We start from the raw sequence: 10611 nt of genomic DNA on the forward strand, positions 1-10611 counted from the left end.
GGGTGTGAAAGATAATTGAGAGGTCAGGACGATGGAATCATTTTTAGCCCTGCAAACACGAGAGAGGAGGAGGAGGAGGAGGAGGAAAGATGAAGGAGGAGGAGAAACTCTACAGAAAGTGCAGCTTGTGCCCACTAGCCCTGTTTCCTTTTTCTTGGCGTGTGTGTGTGTGTAGAGTACTTGCAGGGTGAGGTAATTGGCTTTGAGGCTTGATGTTAACACTTTAACAGCCCCTCAGACAGTGGGTAAGGAGCTGATCATATCAGAGCCTTCAGTTTCTCTCTCCCTCCCTCTCCCTCTGCTCCTCGTCTCCCCTCCCTTTTCTTCCTCCCCCTCACCCCCTCCCTTCCCCCACCTCCCCCACCCCCCTGCAGTCTCCAGTGCTCAGGTGTGATCTCATAAGCGCTGCTTGGCGATCGATGCCGCCAGTGGCAGGGGGTTCAATAGCCCTGAATTACGGCTTCATTTCTCCCCCCCTTCACACAGATGAGAGGTGCCCCCCCCACCCCTCACCCCACCCCCGCCATCACCACTACGGAACACACACACACACACACACACAGGGAGAACACCCCCCACTACTACTCACAATCCAGATCAATACCTTACAATCTAATTTTTATCCATTTTTCCATAAACCCTGAGATTGCGTTTATTTGCAGAATCCGACAAGCTAAATAAAGCATCGCTTGAACATGTCAGGGAGACTAATGCATGGCTGGAAATTCATACACAGAAAACAGATGAGTTGTGCTTTTTGCTCCTAAAGGAAAGGAGAGGCTGAGGCTGGGAGGAGGAGGAGGAGGAGGAGGAGAAAGAGAAGTGGATGGAGAGGAGGAGGAGGAGGAGGAGGAGGACAGGGGGGGAACGACGCTAAGAGATTCTACAAATCAATGGAGGTGTGGATGCTACTCCAGCCTAAGCTCTAATTATCTGTTGCAAAAAGTGCATGTGGACAGTTAACAATACCTGACAGCCCGGCTCCTCGCTGCGAGCGTGCGACGTTCCCAATAACGTTCCCGTGAAAAGACACAAGAAAGGGAAAGAAGCCGACGCCCCCCTGCCCTCCGTCCCACCCCACCCCTCCTGAGCGCCGCGCTCATTTCAGCGGGGTATAAAATAATCTATTCTAAATTCATTTACATCATCATCATGAAGCAGATGCTCCTATAATAAGAGCGGCACATGCTAAAGAGGGAAGACAAGCCACATGGTGCAGAAAATTAATCTCAATCTCAAATAGAGGTGTGAATTTCCTCGCGGTTCTCCACCCTGGGCGCGTGTGTGTTTGTGTGTCTGTGTGTGTCTGTGTGTGTCTGTGTGTGTGTGTGCTGTAAACGGCCAACGTGAATATGTGCAGCTATCCCAGCCTCCTCCCTGACTCCAGCTGGAGACCGGGCCGTTTTAATCAACAGCAGGCCTCCGCCCAAGCTCAATAAAAGGCGGCATTCACAAATAGGAGCAAGACAAGTAATTGACCATCTCATTGCCTGCGCCCCACTTTTTATTGCCAGCTGACTACATGCAGCAGCCGCGTATATGTGCGTGTGTGTGTGTGTGTGTGTGTGTGTGTGTGTGTGACGCTTATGAATGTTGAATCCTCTGTAATTGTATTGCAACTTTACGGGGGAAAGTGTGGATGATTTAGCCGGCAGATACCTGGAGAGAACGCCAGAGTGATGATAACAAAACACACATCTGCATGGAAACGGGCAGCAGGTTCCAACATCATCTGTGTGTCTCTGTGTGTCTCTGTGTGTGTGTGTGTGTGTGTGTGTGTGTGTGGGGAGGGGTGGGGGGGGGGGGACATTTTAACAGCTGACCCAGTGTGAGAGTGTGAGACAAAACCCAGTGTGTTCTCCCTCCACTCCAAAACTAGTTTGGAGCGCTGAGGCAGGAAGTGAGAGACAGAGAGAGACGTCAGCGGCATCGCAGCTGGTTTAAATTCTGTTCTTGACTTTTGTCTTCTCACCCCCCCGACGCCGTCTCCTTCTCCTCCTTAGCCGCACTGACTGATGTTTCCTACACACCTAATCTGCACCCGGGCGCTGAAAAACTACCCCTAATGTTTGTGAGTGTGAGTGTGTGTGTGTGTGTGTGTGTGTGTGTGAGGGGAGTGAGGGTGGGGGTGTGCGAGGTGTCAGAGGGGGGGCAGCCTGCCTTAATGTGAGCCGGCAGAGCCTTTTAATATCAGCCGGAGCGGCGGTGGAAGCACTAAGCAGACAGGGCTGCATACTGAGGAGGGAGGGATTGCCTTTTGAGCGACAAGAGCGATTCATCAACTCCCCCCAATCTACGGCCAGTATCCCTGCGTCACGCACACACACTCACACAAACACACAAACACACACACACAGGCGCGGGGCCCTAGTGGCGGAGTGTATTATCACTCTATATTGCATTGAGAAAAGAAAAGGGAGAGCTTGTTTGATGAACGACACAAAGGCAGCAATCCGGTAAAAGGTGAGACGCAACCAAACACGGGAATGCATGTGTGTGCAGGACGGACGGGCAATGACCTGATAATGAGAGAGAGAGAGGGAGAGAGAGAGAGGGAGAGATTAGGGCAAGGGAGGACTCTCGGGAGGTGGGCGAGGTAGAGGGCAGAGAGAGAGAGAGAGAGAGGAAGGAGGGATAAGGGGATGAAAAGACACAGGAAGAGCAGAGAATGAAAAACATTCTTTCATTCTTATCAGCGGAGAGCTTAATTGCCTTTGATGAGTCTAATTGGAGCTTTCTGAAGTCTAATGGCAGAGGAGTCCTCAGAGACGGCAGAGGACACATTACTGTAATAGCCTCTCTCTCCCTCTCTCTCTCTCTCTCTCTCTGCACCAAAGTCCCACACACTCCTCCGTCCTGGGCCACAGCTCAGATTCTCCTCCATTGAAAACCCACCGGCAGGTTGTGGAGTATCAATGATCACACCAGGTGGGGGTGCGAGGGGGGGTAGCAAACCTATAGATGGGCTGTGTGTGTGTGTGTGTGTGTGTGTGTGTTGGTTATGTTTGCAAAGTAGCAGTAGCAGCAGTATTGGGTATGTGTTGACTTAATTAGGTCTGTGAGCTGCTCGCTTTCCTCTCCTCAGCAGAAGTTGATTAGCAATGCCAGCTGTCCCCAATGTAATTCAGTGTGTGTGTGTGTGTGTGTTTGTGTGTGAGGCTGTGCGTGCTCATGTAATATATGAGTATATGCATGTGTTGTGTGAGTGTGGGGCCTGTGTGTGTGTGTGTGTGTGTGTGTGTGTGCACTAGCTGCCAGCTGCCACGCGGTGCTGCCAATCCTCCATGATTAGTACCCACTGGCAACTGGGCCCAAACCGGTGCCAAACAGACCCAGGAGGGCAACATGGCCCATGGTAATCCTCCACCGCTCCCTCCCATCACTCTTTTCTCCTCCTTTCCTCATCCTCCACTCAGTCTCTCCACTCTCATCAATTAATTTCTCCCCTCCAAGTGCTCATCCCCGTCCTCCCTCTCTCTCTCACTCTCTCTCTGTCTCTCTCTCCCTCTCTCTCTCTCTGTGCCGCTCGCTCATCCTAAATACCAAATGTGAGCAGGTTGGAGGGATGGATCCCGGCGGCTCCTCGGAGGAGGTAAAATGCTATAAAAGGAGCTGATAATGGAGGAGTGGTTAAGGTACAAATACCGGCTCTTGATCCTGAACAGCGGCTGAGGTGAAGTGTGTGAAGTGTAGGAGTGGGATCTATGCCTCGATACGGTTGACTGTGTCACCGTGAAGGTGCCAGCGCTTGGCAAGCCGCATCAACTCATCACTGTGTGCGTGTGTGTGTGTGTGTGTGTGTGTGCGGTGTGTATGTGTGTGTGCGCTGAGCTCCCACTGGATGACCTCGTGCTTCCTCTCACCTGTTGAGATTTTCTCCCTCTCTGGATGTCGAGAGGCAGTGAGAGCGGAAAACAAATTCATTCAAAGAAGCTCGTTTTGAATAAGTGAATGTGACAAGGTGAAAGAGTGGAAGGGGTTTGGGAGAGAGGGAGAGAGAGAGAGAGGGAGAGAGAGGGCGTTTATGCATAAGGTTCCCACATGTCTGGCACATTAAAAGGGTGCATACACACACACACTCGCACACACACGCATTCATATATGCAGGCGGCTCTATGGCTTTGGCAGGGCGCGGGCTGTTGGACGGCTCTTGCATGGCAAAGGATGCCCACCCATCTGCCCTCTGTCTTAGTAATGCGGTTACTTGTCAATATGCATGCGTGGGTGTATGCGTGTGTGTGTGTGTGTGTGTGTGTGTGTGAGAGAGTGTGTGTGTTGCATGTACATTCACACAAACAAACACGGGCAGCTTATCACAGCTTTTTTTTCCTCGCTCGGGTATCCAAACACAGAGGCATAATTGCGCTGCGTGGCCGTGGATTCTGTCCGTGTGCAGTAATTAGGAGGCGCTCATGATATGCACGCCATACACGCCGGCGAAACCACGTGACCCCCCGCAACTGTGATTTCATCAAATGTTGGCAATTCCGGTCGGAGCTTACGGCCTAAGTCTATCAGTGGTTGAGATTACAGACAGATTTATGTGATTCGCAGGCTCCCAGGGGACCCGTGGCCTCGCGTCGCTTAATCGCCGCTTCACGTTCGCTCTCTCCGACGCTCTTTTCGCCATAACTCTGCGCTGATACGCTCTGATGTAGCGCTCCGCTCCCGCATTCCCCTACGCTGAACCCCCTTTTCCTGCCGCCGCAAAACCTTTTGACAAGGTTAAATCGAGGAAAATCCCCGTAATGAAAAGGTCAAACCTCCCCGTGACCTTGGCCCGCTGCTTCATACGAACAAAGAGAGGCTTTCCTGCTGTAAATTGTGCGGCGGTGCGTCGGCTGATCACGACGCCGCTCCACTGAATTATTGAATCATTGTATTGGAATGTAAAATTGTTTAGCATGCACATTTCTCTGTAGAAGTACGGCGGAGAGAATAACACCGCGTAAACTGTTTACCAGGTTACATTTAGCAGATATTGCAAAAACACAGACTTAATAAAACAATAATAAAAGATATAAGCAAAAATGTTGGGTGACATGAGCGTCAGTACGTCTGAGTAATAAACCCCAGCATGAAGCAACGCAGAGTTTAACATGATGTGACCCCATGATGCTTCATTAGAGCTCATACCTCCGCCAAGGAAGAACAAGCTGAGACACAGATCACTACACGCTGATGTGTCTCTGGATTGTATCTCTATCTCTGATCGTGTTGCCCCTCCATGTTTATACTTCCTTGTTGTGGTTGTGTGAGCCACTTCAGCGTTTCATACACACACACACACCGGTGTGTGACGAGCAGTCCGACGCAGCGTCCCTAACAAACACACCGACACAATAACCTCCAGGGTAATTTGTTCTTGTCAGGGAGCGAGCGCGTGCCGGCTGTACCTGTGTAGATGAAGCGTCCAGGCGTCCCCTTGCAGAACTGCTTGGATTTGTAGGACAGCGTGACTTCCACCACCCCGGGGATGTGTCTGGGCGGAGTCTGCACACGGATGGCGTGGGGCGTGATCAGCTGCGGAGAGGCACAGGGGGGGAAAGGGAAAGAAAAAAGATTTATGCAACTGAACTTCCTTTCTAAACAGGACACTCGGGGGAGCGAGCTGCACTTCGCCTCAGACCCTTTGCAGCTTTTGACTTTCTTTCTTTGTATAATCAGCCTGAAAATGATACGTTAGCGCTAAAGCCCTCAGGTGGCCGCGTCGCCCAAGGCAATGTCACTGTGAGGCTTAGGATGGTTATCGGTGTTGACACGGACTCTGTAAGAGGGGTTCAAAGGCAGTTATCTGTTTATGAATAAAACACACTCTCCTCTGCATACGTCTATTATACGGCAGAGTAATATGAATAATCTGCCGGTCCCTGCTGCCCCTGTCTCTGTGTCTGTCAGGAGACGCCGCCTAGCTGCCATTAGCCACATTAAAGCACCACTGCGTCTTAAACAGGCTCACTTAGTGTGGTTGATGAGCCCGCTCGCTATGTGTGTGTGGGTGTGTGTGTGTGTGTGTGTGTGAGCTCTGAAGTCCCTTTGAAGGAAACGGTAACGAGACCAAACACACACACACACGAGACCTCAATGAGAGCTCGTTCTGCCGCACGTTATAGCGACTAGCACTCAAAAGCTATCAATGCTTCTGCCAGCACGAGTGTGTTTGGTGTGTGTGTGTGTGTGCGTGTGTGGGTGTGTGTGTTGCTGTCCCTTTCATTGCTCACTTAGCTAAGCTTTCATTGTACCATTGTCTGGCCCCCGCTCACCTCTCAGAGAGATAATATGGCAGCTTTTTATAGAATTATTCCTTTACTAAAGAGAAAGCTGTTTAGCTGCGCTGTTTGCTGACCTTCAATTTCCCACATACACTAAATTTACATTTTACTCATGTGGCAGATGCTCCTTACAAAGGGACTCATACTGTACGGTGTGCACATTCCAACGAGGCAGATACTAACGCAATAAAGGACAGGAAGGGGGGAAATATCCTCATTTTCATCGTGGTTCTAATCTGAAGTGTCACGGCAGGAAACCAGGAAGCAGATCGTGACTGAAAACGTTTTTTTGCCCTATTTTCTGTTATTTAAGATGCAGCCAAGACAACACACACACACACTCACCTCACTCCAGACCAGCATGGTTCCGAAGATGACCTGCAAGCCGTCGAAGAAGTTGTCCCCGATGATGATGACTGTAGCGCCCCCTGTGGTCCAGCCTTCACTGGGGCTGATGGCTTTGATGCTGGGGGTCGCTGTAAGATGGGCAGAGAGGCACTAAGTCAAGTCATGACAGCCTATAAAGGACCAAACACTGCCCCCTATTTCCTCTCTCTCTCACACACACACGGACACACACACATCACCCCTCTCTCTCCTCTCCCAGGGGTCGTGTGGAGCAAGGAATACTAATCAGAGTGATTATACGCACCCCGTTATTAAACATCACCCCTGCCCTGTGTGCGAGGGCAGCAGCGGTGCACTTGTTTTATGACACGTGGCAAAGCGTGCGGGCGTGTAAATGTCAGGTGTGCTGAGTGTCTGATCAAAGGCCACGCGACCGGGGAGCAGAGCAGAGCCAACACAGGCTCTGCCCGCAGAATACGCCGTCTTCATTAACCAAACACTCAGCTCAGCTCGCTTCTGCCTGTCTGTCTGTCTGTCTGTCTGTCTGTCTGTCTGCGTATCCCTGCGTCTGCCATGTGACCACAGTGACCTCATGTCAGCACTTTGGATAAAAGCTTATAAAGTGTTACTAATATTCATTTATTTATGCTGAATCCCATCATAATAAGATGTAATGCATGTTGGGTTGCCAGGTTGGTAGATTTCCTCCTCCATCTTAACCCATGATAGATAAATTATTGCTGTTATTAATGATGATAAGGGGATTGTGATTATTATTACACATATTATTTTTATGCACATGTTGCAGGTTTTATACTGTTTTTTTCACTATCTGGCAACCCACATATTGTTCTTATTAATGGCTTATTACTGCCAGTAGTTACCCATCTTACTAAAAAGCGTCGATACATTTAGTTTCTGTACTTTTGTGCAGTACAGAATGAGAATAAAGCACATCTCTGGCCTCAGATTGTTCAGAGCGATTGAAGAAAGGAGCTGCATGGCTGGAATAATGTTTATACGGGCTAAAGCTCCTCTCCTTAACAGATATGCAGCTTGTCAGACATGCTGTAATTCTGTAAAGCGGCATAATCCACTTTAGACGAGGCTGACTTTTTCCCCTGCAGCCTCGCCTTTGCTCCCCGCCCGACTCCCTGTACGCTTGATCCTCCCCAACAAGCTGGAATCATATTTAGCCCCCTGATAGGCCTGCAGAGATCAGCACTCGCCGAGCGGCAATCTGTGGCCGTAATCATGGCCTAAGATGCCTCTTTTTCACAGCCGCTGATATTATGTGCGCTCCATGTGCATGTGTGTGTGTGTGTGTGTGTGTGTGTGTGTGTGGATTAACCAGATGGTGGAACGTGAATCCATGTGATAGGATTATACTTTGGGGTGTTCCTCTGTGCCATCTGTTCAACTCTATGCACTGCTCATCTATTACTGCCTGAAATGGGCCCCCAAAGTTGTGTATCCTGCACACAGAGTCAACACACACACACACACACACACATGGGCACATAAAGAGAGGGGGAGCGAGAATCAACAAAAAGAAGGATACAGTCTTCATTCTTTCCTGCACGCTCTCTCTCTCTCTCTCTCTCTCTCACTCCCTTCTCTCCCGTCCCTCGGATCCCTCCTGCATATTCTCCTTCTCTCCCTCTCTTCTCATGGCTTCTCCACCCCTCTGTGCTGTTCTCTCGCTCCCTGTTGTTCCGCTTTCCAACCCCCGTCACCGGGAGAATAGAGAATCAGAGAGGAGGAAATTCCCAAACAAATCTCTCTGACACGAGGAACATCTGCTAGAATGCTGTGTTGTGGGAGAGCCATCCAAGTCTCCCTGACGTCTCCCATACGTCCCCCCGCTTTGCGAACTTTCCTAATCGCATGTGAGACCGGTCGCAGGCCGAGCGGCCCGTCCTACCTCTGGAGAGCGGTCATTAGAATGACTTAACCTTAACATTCGATCTTAATGCGATCTACGCTACGCCATCACGTAAATCCCTTCTTAGCTTTTTGTCATTATCATCCCTGAGGTTGACTATCCTCAAAGAAGAAAAAATATGTTTCTCTTATTCAATGTCTGGGAAATCGAAATGAGAAAATAACTGGATTAGGGACTTGGGAATCAGTGCGGGCTCCTAAATCATGTGCACATGTCATTATGAAGTATTAAAGGTTTGGGTCTGACTCTGTGTGTGTGTGTGTGTGTGTGTGTGTGTGTGTATGGGTGTGTTTGAGAACCTGAGGGAAGGGGAGTGATGGAGGGCTGGAGGATAAAAGCAGGTCTCCTAGGAAATAAAGCCAGTGTTGGCTTTAAGCAGAACAGACCTCATAAGACACATAGTGCTTATGCGAGGCAGAGTGGAGGACCCAGAGGCAGAGACCTGAGGGGAGCAAGCCACCAGGGAGAGACACCAGACTCACCCGCTCCCGCTGCCTCTACTCTCCTCGCCTCTCTTAGCGCCGGTTACAAACCCCAAAAGACAGAAAAGTGAGAATCCAAGAGGAGGCAGAGGCGAGAGATAAGAAAACAAGAGAGCAGGTTTAAGCGAGGGGCCGAGACAGAAGAGGGGGCTGAGCGAGGAGGCAGCCAGACAGACAGACAGACACACAGACAGGGGCTGGTGGGGAGAGAGGGAGGGAGGGGGGGGGAGGAAAGCCAGGAAGACAATGGGAGGCTGAGGGGAGGGAGGTTTGTTTTGGCTTGGTATTGTACCGTGTTCCAAGTAGGACGGCGTTCCTTCTGAGGGGTCCAGCCGTCGAGCTCGGCGCCCGTGTTTGGAGTTGTTGTGCACGAACATGTTGTCGGAGACGGCCAGGACGTGTCCCTCCACGCTCACCGTAGTCGACACAACCACCTGAGACAGACGGGGGAAAGTTTAGCAGCTCCACAGAACACATTTCACCTGGGGACACTCATAAAAGTCGAGTTATAAAATGAGACAAAACAGGAAAAAGCACAATATTTTATGAGACTTTGAAGTCAGATTTTATTCCACATTCCAGTTCTTATCAATCAAACTTTATGATACTGGTGCATTTTTCTTTGAGCTGATGTAGATTTGATATTTTCATTTGAAGGCGACGCCGGCTGACTCACCTGAAAACGCCTCATGTCTCGAGGGTTCCCTGCGTTCTTCAGGCAGTTCTGGTTACACTTCAGGAAGAACTTGAGGAAGAACCTGCCACAGAAACAGAGAGAAGAGGGGCCAGTTAGTGTGTGTGTGTGTGTCAGTAAAACTAGACCGTGAGCTACTTCGGGAAAATAAATAAAGACAACAACAACAACAAAAAAACCCAGCGCAGGAGGAAGAGGAGCGACGTGCGGACGCTCATCCATCGGCTGTTTATGACAAAAGGCCGTCCTCTATGTAAAAACAGCTCGGGGGATATTGAGTGAGATGCTACCTTGTATATCCATCTCATAGCTGCTGTCACATCCGTCCCTATAAACTCACGGGGGCAGACGCGGCCCCCCCCCCGCCCTCGCCGTAAAGTCGTGTGACGGAGGTTTGTGCTGTAGCTACGATGCGGCGCAGTGTTGCCATTCCTGCCTCTCTCAATCTCAGTGTGAGAGACCACATCAACAGCACCTGCCATGCATTATTAATGGGCTGAGATGGCAAGTATGGCTACCCACATCAATACTTAATGAGGGAGGGAGAGAGGGAGGGAGGGAGGGAGGGAGGGAGGGGTCGGAGGGGGGCGAGGGGGGAGGGGGGGCGGGGAGCACTGGAGGCCTGGAAAGCAGAAAAAAGGGGGAAGGCTGACAATGTATTCCCTAGCCCCGCCCCCAGGCTTCACCAGGCTGACAACTTCCTCTTTAAACCCCAAACTACATCCCTCCTTCTCCTTCTTCTCCTTCTTCTTCTTCTACAGTCTCTTCTCATGCGCGTGTCGTCTGCCGCCTCTCTCTCTCTGTGCCGCGGGTGACGAAACGGCATCAAAATGAAGCACAACAAAAAAAAAAAAAAAACCCCAACAAAAT

The 10611-nt window shown here is 50.4% G+C and overlaps 1 protein-coding gene across 1 annotated transcript in view; it reads right to left on the reverse strand.

The window, feature by feature from the left end:
• LOC143014078 (transcription factor COE1-like) overlaps nucleotides 1-9805 on the reverse strand; it is a gene marked incomplete at its 5' end in the record, with an annotated part of 23298 nt that extends 13493 nt beyond the window's left edge. Inside the window, 4 exons of the mRNA XM_076167857.1 lie at nucleotides 5397-5523; nucleotides 6618-6748; nucleotides 9340-9481; nucleotides 9724-9805. Coding sequence (XP_076023972.1) covers nucleotides 5397-5523; nucleotides 6618-6748; nucleotides 9340-9481; nucleotides 9724-9805 — 482 coding nt within the window. The remainder of the gene's footprint in view (nucleotides 1-5396; nucleotides 5524-6617; nucleotides 6749-9339; nucleotides 9482-9723) is intronic.
• Between the last annotated feature and the right edge of the window lie 806 nt (nucleotides 9806-10611).

The sequence above is a fragment of the Genypterus blacodes genome, unplaced genomic scaffold, assembly GCF_046128005.1.
Source record: "Genypterus blacodes isolate CSIRO-AG114 ecotype Tasmania unplaced genomic scaffold, CSIRO-AGI_Gbla_v1 ptg000179l_1, whole genome shotgun sequence".
Lineage (NCBI taxonomy): Eukaryota > Metazoa > Chordata > Actinopteri > Ophidiiformes > Ophidiidae > Genypterus > Genypterus blacodes.